General features: G+C 45.2%; 2 protein-coding genes across 3 annotated transcripts in view; one reads left to right on the top strand and one right to left on the bottom strand.

The window, feature by feature from the left end:
• Positions 1-2386: 2386 nt before the first annotated feature.
• On the top strand, positions 2387-3599 carry LOC100993236 (spermidine synthase). The gene has a single exon (XM_008969986.4). It carries the CDS (start codon positions 2395-2397, stop codon positions 3301-3303), a length of 909 nt encoding a protein of 302 aa, XP_008968234.2. The 5' UTR covers positions 2387-2394; the 3' UTR covers positions 3304-3599.
• Positions 3600-13851: 10252 nt separating this feature from the next.
• The window catches only part of YWHAE (tyrosine 3-monooxygenase/tryptophan 5-monooxygenase activation protein epsilon), a 55302-nt gene continuing 44915 nt past the window's right edge, over positions 13852-24238 (bottom strand). For both annotated transcript variants that reach the window (XM_003816836.5, XM_008969937.4), the window contains 2 exons: positions 23539-23675; positions 13852-14808 (listed from right to left, as the gene is read on the bottom strand). In XM_003816836.5, the coding sequence (XP_003816884.1) occupies positions 14756-14808; positions 23539-23675 (190 nt within the window). In that variant the 3' untranslated portion in view covers positions 13852-14755. The remainder of the gene's footprint in view (positions 14809-23538; positions 23676-24238) is intronic.

Raw genomic sequence — 24238 nt, forward strand, 5'->3', positions numbered from 1 at the left:
ATAGAATAGGAAACGGAGAGGACGCAAGGGCGTGTTCCAGGGTGAAAAACACAAACTGCCATATTCATTTAGTAAAAACTTGCCACTTTTGGGGAAACGATTGTTTTTTGTTTTTGTTTTTGTTTCTTGAGATGGAGTCTCGCTCTATTGCTCAGGGTGGAGTGCAGTAGCGTGATCTCAGCTCACTGCAACCTCCGCCTCCCGGGTTCAAGCGATTCTCCTGTCTCATCCTCCTGAGTAGCTGGGATTACAGGTGCCCACCACCACGCCCGGCTAATTTTTGTATTTTTAGTAGAGACAGGGTTTTGCCATGTTGGCCAGGCTGGTCTCCATCTCCTGACCTCAGGTGATCCGCCCACCTCGGCCTCCCAAAGTGCTGGGATTACGGGCGTGAGCCACCGCGCCCGGCCACTAGAAGAGTTTTACTACACGTGTTATGGAGTAATGAAACGGTTCACTCTTTTCAGCATGAAATCATCTTTTCAAAGTAAACTGCTGCATTTCTAACCGCTTCTTCTTGAGGCAATAAATATAAAAACACAGTGCCATCTCATCTTTATTTTGTGCTACTAGAAGATGCTATCCCTTAAAAATGACTGTGTTCCCCAAGAATGTGTTCATATAATTGTGGATGCAATGCAAAATACTTTTTATGGTTGTCTTTTACCAAACACAAAAAGCAGTACCGAAGCTGTGAATGCCGCAAGCTACACACACCCTAGGAGAGAGCGCCCCCTTGTGGGAATCAGTAACGTCAACAGATTCAGACACACCAACAGCCGGCTCCAACGCGGGCAGCACTCAACAAGTCTTGACCCTTCTGTGTTCTGATTTCAACAGCTTTGATTGATTGATTGATTGATTGAGACGGAGTCTCACTCTGTCCCTCAGGCTGGAGTGCTGTGATGTGATATCGGTTCACTGCAACGTCCGCTTCCCGGGTTCAAGTGATTCTCCTGCCTCAGCCTCCTGAGTAGCTGGGACTACAGGCACCCCCCACCAAGCCTGGCTAATTTTTTGAATTTTTACTAGAGATGGGGTTTCACCGTGTTAGCCAGGCTGGTCTCGAACTCCTGACCTCATGATCCGCCCGCCTCGGCCTCCCAAAGTGCTGGGATTACAGGCGTGAGCCACCGTGCCCGGCCCTGCAATTCCTTTTCTAATGAAAAAAGTCATTAGGAGAATAAAATGAATTTGCATGGATAAAGCACTTTCTATGAAAACATCATAAAACATTTGCTACACAAGTCAATGAATTAATAAACATGGAAAACCACATAACACACATACATTCAATAACACCTGCTTTCAAAGGTGGTCACGTTCTTTCAAAAATAGTTCAGTCCTTCCGTTGTTTGCTCCAGACCCACTTTTATATGACTCAGGACAAAAGAGAAAATTTTAAAACATTTTTGGCAGAGAATACAAAATCAGATTAAGTGACAGACCATAGTGATACAGAAAATACATAAATTGAGCCACTTCACAGTTTTGAATGAACAGAGTGTGTAATCCTTTTCATTCCCCTAAAAATGATATCTATTTAAAATAGATAAATATTAATGCCTCTCTATTTGGGGCCTAACTATTTACTGTTTTTCACCCAAATAACTCAACATTCTGAAACAAACAAACAAAGGATCTTACTTTTCCTTTGTCTATGATCCCTGATATCTTCATTTTCTCCAAGTAGAAGTATTTTCTCCAAGTGGAAGCAATTTAGCATCTGGCACATGGGGTGGGAAAGCTATTGAAATGGAATGTTTTTCCCTCGCAATAGTACATGCAGTCAACCAACCAAAGTCTGAAGAACACTGAAATCAAGCCAACAAGTTTCTTTTTTTTTTTTTTTTTAAGACAGGGTCTCACTTTGTCACCCGGGCTGGAGCGCAGTGGCACAGTCTCGGCTCACTGCAGCCTCCTCAACCTCCCAGGTTCAAGTGATCCTCCTGCCTCAGCCCCACAAGTAGCTGGGACTACGGGCACCCGCCACCACACCTGACTAATTTTTGGTATTTTTTATAGAGACAGTGTTTCTCCATGTTGCCCAAGTTGGTCTTGACCTCCTGAGCTCAAGCTGTCCACCTGCCTTGGCTTCCCAAAGTGCTGGGATTACAGGCGTGAGCCACCATGCCTGGCCCAAAATACTTAAAATTCAAGTTAGCTGCACAAATACTACAGTAAGACAAAAGAGGCCGGGCGCATTGGCCCGGGGTCACGAGGTCAGGAGTTCAAGACCAGTCTGACCAATATGGTGAAACCCCATCTCTACTAAAAATACAAAAATTAAGGTTGCGGCGCGGGCGGCGGGCGGAGCTGGTCCCGTTGTGCTGCGGCGCCGCGCGGCCTGCAGTCCCGGGCCCGCGCCCCGCGCCGCCCGCCCGCCCGCCCGCCATGGAGCCCGGCCCCGACGGCCCCGCTGCCTCCGGCCCCGCCGCCATCCGCGAGGGCTGGTTCCGCGAGACCTGCAGCCTGTGGCCCGGCCAGGCCCTGTCGCTGCAGGTGGAGCAGCTGCTCCACCACCGGCGCTCGCGCTACCAGGACATCCTCGTCTTCCTCAGTAAGACCTATGGCAACGTGCTGGTGTTGGACGGTGTCATCCAGTGCACGGAGAGAGACGAGTTCTCCTACCAGGAGATGATCGCCAACCTGCCTCTCTGCAGCCACCCCAACCCGCGAAAGGTGCTGATCATCGGGGGCGGAGATGGAGGTGTCCTGCGTGAGGTGGTGAAGCACCCCTCCGTGGAGTCCGTGGTCCAGTGTGAGATCGACGAGGATGTCATCCAAGTCTCCAAGAAGTTCCTGCCAGGCATGGCCATTGGCTACTCTAGCTCGAAGCTGACCCTACATGTGGGTGACGGTTTTGAGTTCATGAAACAGAATCAGGATGCCTTCGACGTGATCATCACTGACTCCTCAGACCCCATGGGCCCCGCCGAAAGTCTCTTCAAGGAGTCCTATTACCAGCTCATGAAGACAGCCCTCAAGGAAGATGGTGTCCTCTGCTGCCAGGGCGAGTGCCAGTGGCTGCACCTGGACCTCATCAAGGAGATGCGGCAGTTCTGCCAGTCCCTGTTCCCCGTGGTGGCCTACGCCTACTGCACCATCCCCACCTACCCCAGCGGCCAGATCGGCTTCATGCTGTGCAGCAAGAACCCGAGCACGAACTTCCAGGAGCCGGTGCAGCCGCTGACGAAGCAGCAGGTGGCGCAGATGCAGCTGAAGTACTACAACTCCGACGTGCACCGCGCCGCCTTTGTGCTGCCCGAGTTTGCCCGCAAGGCCCTGAATGATGTGAGCTGAGCCCAGGCGCCACCACTGATGCCACCCAGGACCTTGGACCTTTGAGCCTGCGGGGTGCCTCGGCCCCTCCAGCCCCAGGCCCGACCTCCTGCTGGCTCTCGCCCACCAACCAAGTGTTACAAGCCCCAGAATGCTGCCCGGCCTGCCCTGCTGGGCGGACTGTCTGTGTGTCTGTCACTCTGGCGTTCCACCTCCAAGCCTATACCAGCTGTGTACAGCGCCATCTCTCTGCCTTCTGTTGCCCCTCACTCACCAAACACGTGTATTTATAGCAAAGAAAAAAAAAAATACAAAAATTAGCCGGGCATGGTGGCGGGCACCTGTAATCCCAGCTCCTTGGGACGCTGAGACAGGAGAATCGCTTGAACCCGGGAGGTGGAGGTTGCAGTGAGCTGAGATCATGTCATTGCACTCAAACCTGAGCGGCAGAGCAAGACTCCGTCTCAACAAAAAAAAAAAAAAAAAAAAAAAAAAAAAAAAGACAAAAGACAGTCGTGCTGTTAAGACGGAAATACTGGCTGAGAGGCAGTGCCACTGTGTGAAGCAGAAGCACCAGCAAGGAAAGCAGAATGGTCTCACCAAGAACACACTGGACTCGGGAGACTGACGACCTGATGACCTGGATTTAAATCTATTCCGCATCATTTCACACCCACTTCACCTTTGACAAGCGTCTCAATACTTAATTTTGTAAAATGAGACTGATAATTGCTATCTTAACCAAAAGATTATTATGAAGCCAAAACAGATAATACATGAAAAAATACTGTGTAAGTTACTATAGATCTGTTATCTATATACAATGTTAGGTGTTATGACTGCACCTCATCTCACTAATCATATTCTGCCTTGTATCATACTAACCTGAGTATCTGCCTTAATTCCCTCGAGCACCGAGATTAGAAACTCGTATGGGGCCATGTTGGTCTTTTTGAGGCAGGAAAATAGGGTCTGGAGTCAGGGAACATAAGGCACATTCACACTTCAGCTATGACAGGAAATATCCCCTCCGTGGGGCGTAAGCCAAGTAAATGACTTTGTAACTTTCCTACCTCCTCTCCTTTCACATACAGCGTACCCCAAGTAGAGGGTATTCAAACTCACAAAAACTCTGCAAGGCGGCCTCTGAGCCCCTGTGCCCGGGCTGCCCCCATTCTGTGGAGTGTGCTTTCATTTCCAATAAGTCCCTCACCGCTCCCTTGCTTTGTTTGTGCGTTTTGTCCAGTTCCTTGTTCAAGACGCCAAGAACGGCTGGGCACAGGGGCTCTCACCTGTAATCCCAGCACTTTGGGAGACCAAGGCAGGTGGGTCACCTGAGGTCAGGAGTTCGAGACCAGCCTGGACAACATGATGAAACCCCGTCTCTACTAGAAACACAAAATTATCCAGCTGTGGTGGCGGGCACCTGTAATCTCAGCTACTCGGGAGGCTGAGGTGGGAGAATCGCTTGAACCCAGGAGGTGGAGGTTGCAGTGAGCCCAGATTGCGCCACTGCACTCCAGCCTGGGCAACAAGAGTGAAACTCCATCTCAAACAAACAAAAAAAGTGGGCAAAGGACGTGAATAGATATTTCTAGAAGAAGATACACAAACAGGCAACAAATATGAAAAAAATGCTCAAAATCACTAATCATCAAGGAAATGCAAATTAAATTACCAGAAGGAGAGACTACCTTACTCCTACAAGAATGGTTGTAATTTAAAAGTCAAAAAGCAATAAATGTTGGCTTAGATATGGTGAAAAGAGAACACTTGGCCGGGTGCAGTGGCTCACACCTGTAATCCCCACACGTTGGAAGGCCAAGGTGGGTGGGTCACTTGAGGTGAGGTCAGGAGTTTAAGACCAGCCTAGCTAATCTGGTGAAACCCCATCTCTACTAAAAACAGAAAAATTAGCCAGGTGTGGTGGCACACGCCTGTAGTCGCAGCTACTAGCGAGGCTGAGGCAGGAGAATCTATTGAACCTGGGAGGCGGAGGCTGCAGTGCACCGAGATCGCGCCACTGCACTCCAGCCTGGGAGACAGCGAGACTCCGTCTCAAAAAAAAAAAAAAAAAAAAAAGTATTCGAGACCAGTCTGGCCAATATGGTGAAACCCCGTCTCTAATAAAATACAAAAATTAGCCGGGCATGGTGGTGTGCACCTGTAGTCCCAGCTACTCAGGAGGCTGAGACAGGTGACCCACCCGCCTCGAGCACACATGTCCAGCCCAGAAAAACAAATTTTAAAAAGAATCAGGGCCAGGCACAGTGGCTTGTGCCTGTAATCTCAACACTTTGGGAGACTGAGGCGGGAGGATCGTTTCAGCCCAGGAGTTCGAGACTAGCCTGGGAGAAACTCCATCTTAACATGGAGAAACCCCGTCTCTACAAAAAATACAAAAATTAGCTGGGCCTGGTGGCGCGCATGTAGTCCCGGCTACTCGAGAGGCTGACGTGGGAGGATCACTTTAACCGGGGAGGCAGAGGTTGCAGGAGCTGAGATTGTGCCACTGCACTCCAGCCTGAATAACAGCGTGAGAATCTGCCTCAAAACAAAGAAACAAAAACCACACACACACACACACACACACACAAGTTGTACTAGTGGTTCCAGCCAGTGCAAGTGGGCAAGATAAACGCATAAAAGAATTAAAACTGTATAGATTCATAGACATGATTATGTAGAAAACCTGAAGGAATCTACAAGCAAAAGAAAGCAGCCCACTAGAACTAATACGTCCGTTTAGCAGGGTTGCAGAATAAAATATTAATAGACAAAAATAAATTATATTTCTTTAAAGTAGCAACGAGCAATCAAAAGAAAGCTTTGAAATGTAAAAAGCAAGCATTTGCAGTCCCATCAAACATTATTAAATGCTCAGGGGAAGATGTGAGACAATCGTTGACAGACCTGTACACACTGAACAGCACAAAACATTACTTAAGTTAAAGAAGGCCCAAACAGGCCGGGCGCGGTGGCTCACACCTGTAATCCCAGCACTTTTGGAGTCCGAGGCGGGCGGATCACGAGGTCAGGAGATCGAGACCAACCTGGCTAACACGGTGAAACCCCATCTCTACTAAAAATAGAAAAAATTAGCCGGGCGTGGTGGTGCGTGCCTGTAGTCCCAGCTACTTGGGAGGCTGAGGCAGGAAAATCGCTTGAACCCAGGAGGTGGAGGTTGCAGTGAGCCGAGATCACGCCACTGCACTCCAGGCTGGGCAACAGAGCGAGATTCCGTCTCAAAAAAAAAAAAAAAAGAAAATATAGAGATGGCAAATGGCACATAACAAGATGGTCAATATCAATTCCTAGTCACTAGAAAATAGGCATTAAAAGTGCAAGATACCACCATAAACCTATCGGAGAGGCAAGATGTCAATGCCGGACTATGCTGAGTGCTGGAGATGATGTGAAGGAATGGGAGCGTTCACATGCGCTGGTGAGAACGTCAAATGGTACCACCTTGTAAAACTCCTGGATAGTTTCCAAAAAAGTTAAATATACTCCTGCCATGCCATCCAACCATTCCGCCATTTATCCACAAGAAAGGAACGACATGCCCATATAAAGACTTATACACAAACACTTACAGGTGCTTTATTTGTCATGGACAAAAACTGGAAACACCCAAATGTCCATCAAATAGGTGAATAAACAAATTGAGGTATGTCAAACAATGGAATACGTCTCAGCAATAAAAGGAATGAAAGGAATAAAAGGAATAAACTACTGATACGCACAGCTTGCAGTGAGCCGAGATCACGCCACTGCACTCCAGCCTGGGAGACAGGGTGAGATTCCATCTCAAAAAAAAAAAAAAAAAATGTTAATTGCTCCCCAAATCGATTTATAGATTTAATAAAATCATAAGCAAAATCCCAGCAGGTTTCTGTTGTTGCTGGTCTGTTACTGAAATCGACAAACTGATTCTTAAATGTACGCGGAAATGCAAAAACCAATAAAATCTTGAACAGCAAACCTGGAGGCCTCACGTTACTGAATATTGAATTATTTTAAATCTAGTGTGGCACTGGCATTAGGACAAATAGACCGATGAGAAAATACATTGTGCTAGGTCCATTGGATCTCTATATGGAAAAGATTTTAACCATCTCCCTCATACCATGCACGAAATAGATTCTAGATGATTCTACATCTAGCCATGACAGGCAAACCATTCCTAGAAAATAACATAAAAGATTCATGACCTGGCCAGGCGTGGTGGCTCACGCCTGTAATCCCAGCACTTTGGGAGGCCAAGGCAGGCAGATCACCTAAGGTCAGGAGTTCGAGACCAGCCTGGCCAACATGATGAAACCCTGTCTCTACTAAAAATACAAAATTAGCCAGGCGTGGTGGTGCATGCCTGTAATCCCAGCTACTCAGGAGGCTGAGGCAGGAGAATCGCTTGAACCTGGGAGGTAGAGGTTGCGGTGAGCCGAGATCTTGCCATTGCACTCCAGCCTAGGCAACAAGAGCAAAACTCCATCTCAAAAAAAAAAAAAAAATTAGCCTGGCGTGGTGGAGCGCACCTGTAATCCCAGCTACTTGGGAGGCTGAGGTAGGAGAATCGCTTGAACCTCAGAGGTGGAGGTTACAGTGAGCCAAGATGGCACCACTGCCCTCCAGCCTGGGCATAAGATTGAGACTCCGTCTCAAAAAAAAAAAGATTTATGATCTTAGAATAGACAAGTATTTTTTAAATAGGACATAGAAAGTGCTTACCTTAAAGGAAAAGATGGATAAACTGGACTGTATTAAAATTAAGGGCTTCTGTTCCTCAAAAGACATCATTAAGAGAATGAAAAAGCAAGGCACGGCATGGAAGAAGACAGTAACAAAAACAACTCCAAAAACATACTAAATAAAGACGCTTAGAAGTCAGTATCAAAACGACATCCCAACAGAAAACCGGGCAAAAAGTAACAACAGAGATATCCAAATGTTCAATATATTACAAAGTGCTCAACCTCATTAGTAATCAGAGAAAGGCAAACTCAATCCAGAATTAAACCTCCTACATACCCACCTACATACCCACCAGCATCACTGTAACTAAACAGTGATCAGGCTGATATAGTGGCTCATGCCTGTAATCCCAGTGCTGAGAGAGGCTGAGGCTGGAGGATCGCCTGAGACCAGGAGTTCCAGACCAGCCCGGGCCACATAGTGAGACTCCATCTCTACCAAAAAATAATAATAAATTAAATTACCCAGGCATGGTGACACACACTTACAGTCCTAGCTACTCAAGAGGCTGAGGTGGGGCTGGTGGCTCACGCCAGTAATCCCAGCACTTTGGGAGGCCAAGGCAAAGTTGGGAGGCAAGATCAACTGAGGTCAGGAGTTCGAGACCAGCCTGGCCATCATGGCCAACCCCGTGTCTCTCCTAAAAACACAAAATTAGCCGGGTGTGGTGGTGGGCGCCTGTAATCCCAGCTACTCGGGAGGCTGAGGCAGGAGAATCACTTCAACCCGGGAGGCAGAGGTTGCAGTGAGCTGAGATCGTGCCACTACACTCCAGCCTGGGCAACAAGAGTGAAACTCCATCTCGAAAAAAAAAAAAAAAAAAGAGGCTGAGATGGGAGGATCATTTGAGCCCAGGAGTTTAAGAATGCAATGAACTATTACCATGCTACTGCATGCTCACCAGAGTGATAGAGTGAGACCCTGTCTCTCTAGGAAAAAAAAAAAAAAGTGATCTTATCCAACGTCAGTGAGGATGTGGAGTAGCTGGAACTCTCATACCCAGCTGATAGGACTGTAAAATAGTACAACTCATTTAAAAAACTTTTATAGTTTATCTACTGTTCATCTCTAATGACCCAGTTAATTACTTATAAATGCACACATGTATATACCAAAATACATGTCCAAGAATATTCGTAACATTATTTGTAACATCCAAAACATGAAAATACTCCAATGTCCATCCACAGAACAGTGGTATACAATTGCCACAGAATACTACATAGCTATGAAAACACACTATTATCACAATGACATGGATTCATACCACAAACACGCTGAGAGATAAAACTCCAGAAAATACTGTATGATTCCATTTCTATCAAATTCAGAAACTACCAAGACTAACTGAAGTTGATAAAATACTAGTTTCCATTTTGGGGGTGAGAGAGTAAACACTGAGAGGGGGTCATAACGGGGTCTTATAGGATGCTGGTCCTGTTCTATTTCTTGATGTGGGCGGTGGTTAAATGGTGCATTCCCTTTGTGAAAATGCATGAAGCTATACACCTTTGGTTTATGTTTCTACGTTACACTTGAGTAAAAGTTTACTTTAAAAATACAGGAACTGCATACAAGAACACTTCCAGGCTGGGCGCGGCGGCTTACGCCTGTAATCCCAGCACTTTGGGAGGCTGAGGTGGACGGATTGCTTAAACCCAGGAGTTCGAGACCAGCCTGGGAAACATGGTGAAACTCCAACTCCACAAAAAATACAAAAATTAGCCAAATGCGGTGGTGCACGCCTGTGGTGCTAGCGACTCAGGAGGCTGAAGCAGGAGGATCCCTGGAGCCCAGGATGCTGAGGTCAGTGAGCCATGATCGTGCCACTGCATTGCAGCCTGGGCGATAGAGCAAGACCCTGTCTCACATAAAAATAAAAAAATAACTTTCTGTCTCCCCTTATACACAGCAGGCCGGTTACCTCCTGTCCAGCACAGTGAACTGGTGCTACAAGGGCCGACCCAGGCTCTGCCCCAAAGCAGGAGCTGAGACCGTTTCCTAGAAGGCAGGCCCACTGGAAATGTCTCCACCAAAAGCAGCTACAAACGAATGTGACCTTCAAGTATTAAGGCTTTGGTTCTCTAGAAAACTGTCACGGCACTGAGGCAACTTGACAACCCATAATCGCTGTTCTCCATGTAGACTGTGGCTCTATTTGTCCAAGGTAAAGTATCGTAAATTGAAATGAAGTACTGATCCAATTGTAAATTTTTTTTTTAATTTCCAAATTAAGCTAAATTAAAAAAACAAAAATTGCCAAAACCTTAACCTACAAAATAAACTTTTTGGACAGTAGCCACCTGAGCTCTAAATAATTGTATCATTTATATTTCAAATCTAATACACTGGTGAATATGCGTATTGCAGCTTTTCCAAGACATGTATTAATCATGAAACATATACTGACCTCGAAAATGTGGCCGTGCGCGGTGGCTCACACCTGTAATCCCAGCACTTTGGGAGGACGAGGCAGGCGGATCACGAGGTCAGGAGATCGAGACCATCCTGGCTAACACGGTGAAACCCCATCTCTACTAAAAATACAAAAAATTAGCCGGGCGTGGTGGCGGGCGCCTGTAGTCTCAGCTACTCTGGAGGCTGAGGCAGGACAATGGTGTGAACCTGGGAGGCGGAGCTTGCAGTCAGCCAAGATTGCACCACTGCACTCCAGCCTGGGCGACACAGCGAGACTCTGTCTCCAAAAAAAAAAAAAAAAAAAAAAGTTTAAATACTTTAAATGATCACTTTAGAATATATTAATAAGGGGGAATATAGTATTTCAAGAAAATAGTTTTAATGAAGAGCAAAAGGTAGTATGGCCTAATGAGACTCTTCAGTGATACAGATGAACTGAATTCTATATTTGAATCATTAGCCATGCAGCTTTCAGCAAGTTCCTTAACTACTTCCCATTCAGCTTTCCCATCTGCACAACGCAGGCTCACCTGATTATTATTGAGCGCTTACGTGCGAGATTCCAGACATTGCTTAGTAACGAGCACAGTGCCTGGTGCAAAGCTGATACTCAATGTTAGCAAAACTATTATTATTATTTTTTTGAGACAGAGTCTCGCTCTGTCGCTCAGGCTGGAGTGCAGCGCTGCGATCTCGGCTCACTGCAAGCTCCGCCTCCCGAGTTCACGCCATTCTCCGGCCTCAGCCTCCCGAGTAGCTGGGACTACAGGTGCCCGCCACCACGCCCGGCTAATTTTTTGTATTTTTAGTAGAGACGGGGTTTCACCGTGTTAGCCAGGATGGTCTGGATCTCCTGACCTCGTGATCCGCTCGCCTCGGCCTCCCAAAGTGCTGGGATTACAGGCGTGAGCCACCGCGCCCAGCCAATGTTAGCTAAATATTAACGGTATCTATTATAATCCTACGAACTCAAAGAAACAGGATAAAACAACTTGGTTTTCCTGATCCAGGTTGGATCTGGGAGCATTCCCATTTCCTCTCACGGTGCTCACAAAGGCTTCCTTTAATGACACACTCTAGAATTTCACCAGTTTTCCATGAACTATTACTTGTTACAATTTTCAAAAGAACACAGGGTTCACACCTTTATCCCGATTTTTCAGCAAGCACCACTCTCCTCTATTGTCCTAGGATCAGGAAGCAGCTAATTTGGGGTCTCATTTATAAGGCTCAAGGCATTTGTCTGGGACAGAAGCCAATTAATGTCTCCATTTATCCCACCAGTTTCCCCTTTCAGTGATGGAAGTTCATCCCCCATCTTCCTATAGGACCGAAATTTAACTTTGCAGACGTGCTGTTCTGAGCACCCACCTGGAACAGAGCTTGTACACAAACCCACTTACTGTCGCTTCTAACATTGTAGGAATCCTTTGGGTTTTCCTTTTCCAAGGCAGCAAAGTACTGAGATTTGTAATTAAAAACACATATTAGCTACATTCAAGTTGTAACTAACTAAAAACTTCTATTTAAGTCGACTGATCCTCAAAGGAAGACTCAAATCAAAACCAGAAAAGTTTGGGGGCAATTCCCTTTCCAGCCCACAAATACAGGAACTGGGAGTGACACCGTCCTCACAGGGCTACGGCACCTTTCTGCAGCTTCCCTGGCTGCCTTTCAATTTTTTTTTTTTTTTTTTTTTTTTTTGAGACGGAGTTCTGCTTTTATTGCCCAGGCTGGAGTGCAGTGGCGCGACCTTGGCTCACTGCAAGCTCCGCCTTCCAGTTTCCAGCGATTCTCCTGCCTCAGGCCTCCCAAGTCGCTGGGTGTTAATTACACCCAGCGTGGTCGCCCGCCACCACGCCTGGCTAATTTTTTTGTATTTTTAGTAGAGACAGGGTTTCCCCATGTTGTCCAGGCTGGTCTCTTAACTGCTGACCTCGTGATCCACCCACCACGGCCTCCGAAAGTGCTGGGATTACAGGCGTGAGCCACCGCGCCCGGCCTTTCAATTTTTGATAAGGATCTTTCCTTTTTTTTTTTTTTTGAGACAGTCTCACTCTGTCGCCCAGGCTGGAGTGCAGTAGCGTGATCTCGGCTCACTGCACTCTGCCTCCCGGGTTGAAGCGATTCTCCTGCCTCAGCCTCCCAAGTAGCTGGGAGTACAGGCGTGCGCCACCATGCCCAGCTAATTTTTTGTACTTGTAGTAGAGACGGGGTTTCACCGTGTTAGCCAGGATGGTCTCGATCTCCTGACCTCGTGATCTGCCCGCCTCGGCCTCTCAAATTGCAGGGATTACAGGTGTGAGCCACCGTGCCCAGCCAAGTGGTTTCTTTAAACTCTGCAACAGACTTGACGAATTCCTTGGATTTTGACCCTTAAGGGTAGCAGGTGTGCTGGAAACAGAGCAAATCAACTTGAAAGCTTCTTGGAGCTTGCTCCAAACAGCAGCATATGATTATATTCAATGGTCTCCCTATCTCTCGGAAAAGCAACTCACAAAAACATGTTTATTCTCATTGCCAGCACTCACTAAACGCTACTACGATATCGCTAATCTGTTCATTTCCTAAATCTCTGCTACTAACACTTTAAACCGAGAGTAAACTTGCAGTCTCAACAACCAATTTTAGAAGACAAAGTGTGACGAGAAAGCATTTATCAACTGAAAAATGTTTACTGACACAGGGAATCTAGAAATGTACCTTCCAGATACATACAAATATTTAAGCAAAAACTGTTGCAAGGGTATTTCCTGCAGAGCCTGCCCAAAAGGAGCAAACTGGTCTTAACAAAATCAGGTGTACATCAATGTTACGCAGTCAGAATGAGACACATCTGAATGCCTAACATAAAAAGATCTACAGTAACTAGGTATCTATACACACTGATGTATAAACTGTTTATGGAAAGAAGCTTCTTATACAGTGTTTCTGGAAAGGGAGACTGCTATACTGCTGTCTATAATGTGTGTATGGATTCCTAAGAAAGGATTGAGTAATTCTCCACTACTGCCACTAGCCTCTGGAGGAAGAGGGCACACAGTTTTTACCTCTAAGAATTATTATAAGACATTCAGCCTTATTTGGTTGTATGAAATACTATGCTAGAAAATAATCCATAATTACACCTTGTACTACTCTTGTTGTACTTTAATGATTAAAATAAATACCATGTTGCTGCCTGGTCTGGAGGACAAGACATGCCATCAACTGACTCAGTGTTCTTCACAACCAGACTACAGGCAATTTTTTTCCAAAACATACATCTTTGGGAAGCAAACAAATTATTTATGGAAGAAAAAAGGAGGAATGTTTCACATTCAGGCAAACATAATACTGTCAGTGTGTTTGGACTAGAGATTTTATTTTAGAAGTATAAAGGATGGAGGCGCGATATTTGGCATTTTTAATTTAGGTTTGTTTTATTTAAGTTTAATGTTAATTCCATGCTGTGTTTCAGTAAGAACAATACAGATTCTGTATCTGTGGCTCCAGTCAGATATCCAGTAGTACAAATTAGCTTCAAGTTACACATACTGAACAAAAGAGGTTGAGCGAGCGAAGGAGGGGAGGAGTGAGGGGAAGGAGGTAGGGGGAGGGGGAAGGAGAAGAAACAAAGAATTGAACAGGCATGCAGGCTTTTCCATACCACCTTCAACGCTAACCTGCTTCAGTGGGAGAGTAAAGTAGGCAAGAATGAGCAGCCACGGATTGTTGAACTGTTACCAGCACCATGCTTTTCAGCAACATTTCAGCGGAGTTGGAAACATTTTTTACAGCAAAACCATTACAACGAAGTCCCTCCCCAAACAACCTTTAACCATCTCAAGCTAACACCCAATTACTTTCAAACACTGGTATAAAACACAGTTTAAACAATTAGAAAAATGAAAACTGATACCACTTATGCCTCTATAGTGTGATTAACCTCTCTCTTAGATGCTTGCATCACCTATAAGTCTAATGGCTTTCAAATGTAATTTCCATTTGCTAATGGTGATCTTGCCACATCTGGCACGGAGACGACACAGTAACGCTGAAAAAGCCTCTATGCAGTCCTGTTAGTGTCTTAAAGAACCTAAAAGCTGGGACCAGTAAAATCCACAGAAATTCACTCTTGCCTTTAAGAACTTTTGAAAACTGTTTAAAAAAAAAAAAAACCCAACAGGGCAGGAACCTAAATTCTGAGACCAAATGTAAAAGTCAGATTTGGTGGTTCTCAGTGACAATGGGGAGTTTCCAAAGGGTGGGATGGGGAGGAGGGGGTGGTCAGAGATGGTTTCTCTTGTTGGCTTATGTCTCACTGATTTTCGTCTTCCACGTCCTGCAGCGCTTCTTTATTCTGCTCTTCACCTGTTAAAAAAGAAAAAAAGTCAATTATTTCGTACTGACTACATTAGGCTATGGCAGCCACAAACAAAGGTGTCATTCCAAGCATAAAGACTCTTCTATTTGCTACAATTGGTATTAAACGCAGGCAAAGGACTTCTATCATCCTTGACACCTGAGATGCCTAAGCCAAGAAGGGATTATGGTCCTGAAAGTATTTATTGCTCAACAGAATGAAAAAAACTGATGCGCAGTACAACTCAATGTTTTTACGCTAAATAAGCTCTTGAAGTAGACAGCCAAGGAAACCATCTTACTAAAACGACATTCAAGCTTTCACATAAATCTTGGGTCAAAATACTCTTTCTCAATAACCTCACCTCTTCAAGAATCAAGAGTATTTTGCAAACTTTTTGCAAAATCTAATTTACCCACAAGCTAATTATCAGAAATGCTTCAAAATAAGTTAACTGAGCAATAAACTGTTCCCAAGAAGTTCTATCGTATTTTATTGTGGGGTTCTGCTGTTATAAATATTTCAGCTTTTGTATCTTGGCCAGATACACCAAACTATAATCAGATTTTACTTCAGAGTGAAACAAAGCATGCTCAAAGTAAATCAGACCACTGAGGTTATTAAAGAATGGCATTTGGACCACTTCACTCATGCTATTTGTTTTTTGCCTTTTTAAAGAGGGTGATTACCCTAAGGAGTTTCAACTGCACTATGACATGCAACAGAAAGCCACCTATTGGTTGGAGGGTCATCTACCTATTAGTATGCATTAAACAAGTCAGCCAAAATAAAGAAGCATGCAGGCTTTTCCCTTAAAAATGATGTAACAGGTAAAAGTTACATTCACTTGTACTTTAAAAAAAAAACCACTTACAATTACTACACAGTTAACTAGTTTGAATCAAAATAAATGAAAAATCAACCCAAGAATCATAAATGTTCAAATGACTATCCATTCATAATGCTTGTTAAATTATTTAATTAGGATGGACAAGTAACACCAAACTAGCTGCCTACACACATGAAGCACTTACACTGAGTACAGCTTTGAAACAGCCTAAATGATCTCAAAATGACAAATGTCACAGCATCAAGGTTTCAGTAGTTTTCAAATCTCTTCTGCGGCGGAAACGCCTGACATTGCTGTGTGACTTCAAAACCCACTTACAGCCTCAGCAACACAGTGAAGCCCTGTCTCTACAAAAAATAAACATAAGGCCGGGCACGGTGGCTCACGCCTGTAATGCCAGCACTTTGGGAGGCAAAGGCGGGCGGATCACGAGGTCAGAAGATCAAGACCATCCTGGCTAACACAGTAAATCCCCATCTCTACTGAAAAAATAATACAAAAAATTAGCCTGGCGTGGTGGCACATGCCTGTAATCCCAGCTACCTGGGAAGCTGAGGCATGAGAATTGCTTGAACCCAGGAGACGGAGGTTGCAGCGAGCCAAGAACATGCCACTACACTCCAGCCTGGGTGACAGAGTGAGACTCCGTCTCAAAAAATAAATAAATAAATAAATAAATAAAACTAAAAGTAAAAAACTACGTATGCTGGAGCCAGGCATGGTGGCTCACGCCTGTAATACCAGCACTTTGGGAGGCCAAGACAGGTGGATCATGAGGTCAGGAGATCGAGACCATCCTGGCTAACACGGTGAAACCCTGTCTCTACTAAAAATACAAAAAAGAAAAAAAATTAGCCAGGCATGGTGGCAGGCGCCTGTAGTCCCAGCTACTCGGGAGGCAGTAGAATGGCGTGAACCTAGGAGGCGGAGCTTTCAGTGAGCCAAGATTGTGCCACTGCACTCCAGCCTGGGCGACAATCGAGACTCCGTCTCAAAAAAAAAAAAAAAAAAAAACTACATACACTGGGCATGGGGCCACATGTCTATAGTCCCAGCTACCTGGGGGGCTGAGGTGGGGGAGTTCTATTTCTGCAGTGAGCTTTGAATGCCACTGCACTCCAGGCTGGGCAACAAGAGCAAAACTCCGCCTCAAAAAAATGTATAAAATTTAAAAACTACTTAAAATACATGAAGATCTTTAATTCAGAATACAGAAAAAAAAAAAAACATGCAAAGGCAAAAAAAAATTGCTTAGGGATGAAAGAACTGATGGGCACCCAACTGTTCTCCAAAGGACAATAATGTATTCAAACGTAGGAAACATGATAGGAACATTCACTCTAACAGCAAATCACTGCCAAAATATCATTAACACAAACACTAGAACACAACTCGCTTGTAAGCAACCATGAGATGTGCCAGAAGTTCCAAGTAACTTTGGCATAAAAATGTCACTGTCATATACATCACATCCAACCACAGTAGGCAGGAGGAGCAGGCCGGAAAAGGCTTAGGTCAGCGCCCTGGAAGGTGGAACAGGCAGAGTCTGTAAGCAACAGGACGATCATACGCAGGCATGATTAGTGAAGAACCAAAACTGAAAGCAGAATTCACTGTGCCATGAACATGACTTACAAAGTAGAGTTTTTAGGAAAGGAAGAGTTGGGTTTTCCTTTAGGAATCTATATTGCAAGGAAAAAGGGAGGGAGAACAATCATATGAAAGCAACATTACAAGAAAAATAAACCAACAGAGCAGGACAAAGGAAAACAATGATACAGGAGCCAGACTTTGGTTTTACTTCGTGTAAACTTCACTCTAAGCAACAATCTGTCTACTCCTCCTCCCTTCTACTCTGAGAAGGAAGTAATATCCTCTTGAAAGACATACAGATATTAGGGGAAAAAGGATTCCTTGGCTATGTTTCTTTGCCCAGTGTATCTACATTTTGGAGAGAGGGGAACAGGCAGGGAGAACATGTATTTCCTACCTATGGATTCGTATATGAAACAATCCTCTTACCACAGGGTAAAGGGACTAAAATCACTTGAGAAAAAGCAATGATCCCTCCCTTTAAAGAAATTATGTTCCAACATGCTGGGACAGACATTAACATATTCTAAAATTAAAAGACATAAATACCCTGTCTCTTTAAAAAACAAAAAAATCTAAATAATCCTTAAACTAAATGCAAAGTCACATCCTAGTAAACTGCCACTTTCATGACGATTCTCCTATATTCACCACGGAACCCAAGTCACAAAAGTAGTATTTTATTTTGTGAGATGAAGTTTTATCTTGCCCAAGCTGGTGTCAAACTCCTGGGCTCAAGTGATCCTTCTGCCTCACCTTGCTGAACAGCCGAGATTACAGGGAGGCACCATTGCAGTTTCAAAACCAATTTATTAAAAAATGTAGGCCGGAAACAGTGGCTCACGCCTGTAATCCCAGCATTTTGGGAGTCCGAGGCGGGCGGATCACGAGTTCAGGAGATCGAGACCATCCTGGCTAACACAGTGAAACCCCGCCTCTACTAAAAATACAAAAAAAATTAGCCGGGCGTGGTGGCGGGCGCCTGTAGTCCCAGCTACCAGGGAGGCTGAGACAGGAGAATGGCGTGAACCCGGGAGGCGGAGCTTGCAGTGAGCCGAGATAGCACCACTGCACTCCAGCCTGGGTGACAAAGCAAGACTCTGTCTCAGGAAAAAAGAAAAAAAAAAAAAAAGATGTAATACTAGGCCAGGTGCAGTGACTCGGGCCTGTAATCCCAGCACTTTGGGAGGCCGAGGCAGGTGGAACACGAGGTTAGGAGATTGAGACCATCCGGGCTAACACGGGGAAACCCTGTCTCTACTGAAAATACGAATTATTGCCAGGTGTGGTGGTGGGCACCTGTAGTCCCAGCAACTCAGAGAGGATGAGGCAGAAGAATCCCTTGAACCCTGGAGGTGGAGGTTGCAGTGAGCAGAGATTGCGCCACTATACTCCACCCTGGGCAACAGAGTGATACTCCATCTCAAAAACTCTATTTTTTGACAAATTCAACTTCTCAAACTGATGAACAATTTCTTTGTACCCACAACTATTTGTGTATTCAGAGTTTGTTAGTTGTACCAGAATGTCAACAGACCACCTGAATTTTTCACTGTTGAACTATTTCATGACTGGAAACATTACATAAATAAAAGTATTTCACCTAATAAAAATTAAGTGAAAATTACTCTGATTAACCAAATTTAATCAACTGATTTATAGACTCAATAACGAATTGAACACAAATGAATTTCACTAGTTTTTTTTTTTTTTTGAGACGGAGTCTTGCTCTGTCGCCCAGGCTGGAGTGCGGTGGTGCTATCTCGGCTCACTGCAAGCTCCGCCTCCGGGTTCACCCCATTCTCCTGCCTCAGCCTCCCAAGTAAATGGGACTACAGGCGCCCATCACCACGCCCGGCTAATTTTGTATTTTTAGTAGAGACAGGGTTTCACTGTGTTAGCCAGGATGGTCTTGATCTTCTGACCTCGTGATCCGCCCGCCTCAGCCTCCCAAAGTGCTGGGATTAACCGGCGTGAGCCACTGTGCCCAGCCGAATTTCACTAGATTTTTAAAAACTGCAAAGGTACTACCCTGTATTTTTTTTTTTTTTTTTTTTTTTTTGGAAGAAGTTTCTCTCTTGTTGCCCAGGCTGGAGTGCAACGGCGCGATCTCAGTTGATCGCAACCTCCAACTCCCAGGTTCAAGCGATTCTGCTGCCTCAGCCTCCCCAGTAGCTAGGATTACAGACATGTGACACGACGCCTGGCTAATTTTGTATTTTTAGTAGAAATGGGGTTTCTCCATGTTGGTCAGGCTGGTCTCGAACTCCTGACCTCAGGTGATCCGCCCGCTTCGGCCTCCCAAAGTGCTGGGATTATAGGCGTGAGCCACTGCGCAAGGCCGTATTACCCTATTTTAAGATGATCCATTTCCTAAAACTGTACTCGACAACCAAGAATAAGGATTATCTTTAGTTCTGTACATAGACTGACAGGTAGTCTACTTTGATTAATCAACTCTTGGTTATCAGTGATAATGAGCTACAGAAGTAATCCAGACTTGGTTATGAGTTGGCATCAAATGTGTTTTCTTGTTTTGTTTCGTTTCCTTGAGACAGAGTTTTGCTCTTGTTGCCCAGGCTGGAGTGCAATGGAGTGATCTTGGCTCACTGCAACCTCTGCCTCCCGGGTTCAAGTGATTCTCCTGTCTCAGCCTCCTGAGTAGCCGGGATTACAGGTGCCCGCCACCACACCTGGCTAATTTTTGTATTTTTAGTAGAGACGGGGTTTCTCCATGTTGGTCAGGCTGGTCTCAAACTCCCGACCTCAGGTGATCCGTCCACTTCGGCCTCCCAAACTGCTGGGATTACAGGCGTGAGCCACTGTGCCCAGCATATGTTTTTATTAAAATAATAATAATTTAAAAAAATGGCCAGGCGCAGTGGCTCACGCCTGTAATCCAAGCACTTTGGGAGGCCGAGGCAGGTGGACCACGAGGTCAGGAGTTCGAGACCAGCCTGGCCAACATGGTGAAACCCTGCCTCTACTAAACAAAAAACTAGCTGGGTATGGTGGCGCACACCTGTAATCCCAGCTACTCAGGAGGCTGAGGCAGGAGAATCCTTTGAACCCAGGAGGCGGAGGTTGCAGTGAGCCGAGATCGCACCATTGCATTCCAACCTGGGCGACAGGGAGAGACTCTGTCTCACAAAACAAAACAAAAAATCAGCCAGGCGCAGTGGCTCACACCTGTAATCCCAGCGCTTTGGGAGGCCGAGATGGGCAGATCACGAGGTCAGGAGTTCGAGACCAGCCTGGCCAACATAGTGGAACCCTGTCTCTATTAAAAATACAAAAAATTAGCTAGGAGTGGTGGTGGCAGACACCTGTAGTCCCAGCTACTAGGGAGGATAAGGCAGGAGAATCAGAGGCAGGAGAATCACTTGAACCCAGGAGGTGTAGGTTGCAGTGAGCTGAGATAGCGCCATTGCACTCCAGCCTGGGTAACAACAGCAAAACTCCATCTCAAAAAAAAAATAAAAAATAAAAAAATAAAACACACACACAGAAAAACTTTCAAGTCAGGTCACTTTCATTACTTATTACTTTTACTCTCAAAAACATGTCCCCAGAGGTGAGAGGTATATCATTTCCTGAAGTCAATCCCACTCCCCAAACTCTCCGCATGCTTTCCCTCCATCAACAGGCAGAGAGATACCAGTATCTGAGCTGGGGATGACTGTTACGAGTCCACAGCTGTTTGGCCATTCTTCTTCATAGTTGTTGTTACAACCTTTTTTCTTCCCTGAAGAGATGGCATCTCGTTCAGTCATCCAGGTTAGAATACAGTGGCGCAATCGAAGCTCACTGTAGCCTCAAGATCCCCCAACCTCAGCCGTCTGAGAAGCATGCGTTGTCACACTTGGCTGTTGTTTTTGTTTTTTGTTTTGAGACAAAGTCTTGCTCTATGAAGCCTCGCTCTGTCACCCAGGCTAGAGTGCAGTGGGGCGTGATCTCAGCTCACTGAAACGCTCCACCTCCTGGGTTCAAGCAATTCTCCTGCCTCAGCCTTGCAAGCAGCTGGGATTACAGGCACATACCACTGCACCTGGCTTTTTTTTTTTTTTTTTAAAGACAGGGTCTTACTATGTTGCCCAGGCTGGTCTTGAACTCCTAGGCTCAAGCATCTTCCCACCTTGGCCTCCCGAAGTGCTGGGATTACAGGCACAAGCCACTGCAACCGGCATAGGATAGATTTTCAAGCTAGAAGCCACTTGTTCAGAGTTGGTAAATTATTTCTGAGTCCCAAGGGCTGGGAGTAGCTGCCTGAAATGCTGCGCTGGGAACTGTTCTGTGGCTCCATCTGGCACTGTTGCAAGTGTGTAAGTAAGTCCTACGTATGTGAATATCTCATGCCAATCCTGATCTAGTCAAATCCTAAACATATCATAAAGCTAGTAAATGTTAAAAGCTGAGTCACCTAATTCTCACTTTAGTACCATAACCCAAAAGTCACAAATCTGATTTGATCCTTCCAGAAAAAAGACACATACGTGCCCACTTTCAGAAGCATTTTCAAAAAGTACACTACTTCCAAAGACAATACAGCAGGTCCTTTTCCCCAAAAGAAACTACAGATAGCCTCAAGCAACGCGACATATGTTTTATGTTTCAGCCTAAGAAACATTCTCTCTTTTTTTTTAGATGGGGAGTTTTCCTCAGTAGCCCAGGTTGGAGTGCAACGGCGTATCTCAGCTCACTGCAACCTCCGCCTCCTGGGTTTAAGCAATTCTCCGGCCTCAGCCACCTGAGTAGCTGGGACTACAGGAGCCCGCCACCACGCCCAGCTAATTTTTTGTACATTTAGTAGGGACGGGGTTTCCCCGTGTTAGCCAGGATGGTCTCGATCTCCTGACCGCGTGATCCACCCACCATGTCGTCCCAAAGTGCTGGGATTATAGGCGTGAGCCACCGCGCCCGGCACAGCCTAAGAAACATTCTTAAAGGAACTGCAGCTAAAACTGACATCAGACTTTGTTTACAACCTCCTACCAACACCACCACCACCAAATGTAAAACTATCCTGTAATACTCATATCCCACTAATTTGTCCTCTTCTCCATCCCTGTTCAACAATCTACCATGGATCAAAATGATTCTCTAGACAGAGAATAAAATTTCCTTTAAAATCAACAAACATAACAAATTTGGGCTCCTGTATTTAAAGTAAACATTAACACAGACTCAACATCACAATTAAGTTTAGTAAAATACTCTGAAGTGTTTGCAAGGAAAACCTCTTAAGAATAAAAACAGGCTGGGCACGGTGGCTTGCGCCTGTAACCCCAGCACTTTGGGAGGCCGAGGCAGGTGGATCACGAGGTTAGGAGATCGAGGCCAACCTGGCTAACACAGTGAAACTCCATCTTTACTAAAAATACAAAAAACTAGCCAGGTGTGGTGGCAGGCACCTGTAGTCCCAGCTACTCGGACTCGGGAGACTGAGGCGGGAGAATGGTGTGAAGCCGGGAGACAGAGCTTGCAGTGAGCCAAGATCGCGCCACTGCACTCCAGCCCGGTCAACAGAGTGAGACTCCGTCTCAAAAAAAAAAAAAAAGAATAAAAACAGCAGGGCGCAGTGGCTAACGCCTGTAATCCCTGCACTTTGGGAGGCTGAGGCGGGCAGAACACCTGAGGTCAGGAGTTCAAGACCAGCCTGACCAACATGGAGAAATCCCGTCTCTACCAAAAATACAAAAACTAGGTAGTCGTGATAGCGGGTGCCTGTAACCCCAGCTACCCTGGGAAGCTGAGGCAGGAGAATCGCTTGAACCCGGGAGGCAGAGTTTGCAGTAAGCCGAGATCGAGCCACCGCACTCCAGCCTGGGTGTTGCAGCAAGACTCCGTCTCAAAAAAAAAAAAGAGACCCAAGGGCCAACATTCAATTTCTCTACAGAATCCCAGAGGGAAATGGGAAACCAGTTCCCTTTTAGATAAAATATTTCAACAAAGAGAAAAACTTCATAAATACCTACTGATACCATCTGGATTTAAATACACTTAACTTCAGCCCCCTAAAATTGAATCGAATGAAGATAAAATAAACTGCTTGCTGTCCACTCCTCCTGTCCTCAACCTTTGAAACAGTGTAAAGGAAGAGCTAAACTAAGTTCCCAAAATGGAACTCCGTACTGTAGCACCATTTCCTATAAAGGCAGCAATTACAATTTCATAGAGGGCAGGCAGTGAGTCTAAATTCTAGCTTGATGTAACGACAAGCCAAGGAATGTCTAAAGAGAGTAAAAACAAATCCTGCAACTGAAAGAGGTGCCTGTTTCACTGCGTGCTTGCTTACCGTCACCCTGCATGTCTGAAGTCCATAGTGTCAGATTATCACGTAACAACTGCATGATAAGTGTAGAGTCCTTATAGCTTTCTTCACTCAGCGTATCCAGTTCTGCAATTGCATCATCGAAAGCTGCTTTTGCCAACCTAAAGGTATTTCAATAGAAGTGTTACAAAAATTAAGTCCAAAATCAGAATTAGAAATGACATGCTAGACAGCAATCTTTTCTTCAGTTATTCCAGTTTGTAATAGTGACAATGATAATACAAAGAAAAAGCAAATACAATAAAAATTAACTTAAAGGTATGTGGAGCACTACTTCTTACTATGCTTTAAGCCTGCTACTGATATGCTACAATATACATATCGACTAATAAAATACACAGAACCACTTCCATCCTAAACCATCACCAAAAAATATACCTCCAAGTTCTAGTCAATAGTTCACTTATTTCAAAAAGCCTTTTTTTTTTTTTTTAAGACGGAGTCTCGCTCTGTCGCCCAGGCTGGAGTGCAGTGGCATGATCTCGGCTCACTGCAAGCTCCATCTCCCAGGTTCATGCCATTCTCCTGCCTCAGCCTCCCGAATGGCTGGGACTACAGGTGCCCGCCACCACACCCGGCTAATTTTTTGTAATTTTAGTAAAGATGGGGTTTCACCGTGTTAGCCAGGATGGTCTCGATCTCCTGACCTCGTGATCCACCAGCC

Source organism: Pan paniscus, chromosome 19 (assembly GCF_029289425.2).
Source record: "Pan paniscus chromosome 19, NHGRI_mPanPan1-v2.0_pri, whole genome shotgun sequence".
Lineage (NCBI taxonomy): Eukaryota > Metazoa > Chordata > Mammalia > Primates > Hominidae > Pan > Pan paniscus.

What these genes read in the sequence shown, in the direction of transcription:
- LOC100993236 (XM_008969986.4), top strand. Translation starts at nt 2,395, where the DNA reads ATGGAGCCCGGCCCCGACGGCCCCGCTGCCTCCGGCCCCGCCGCCATC.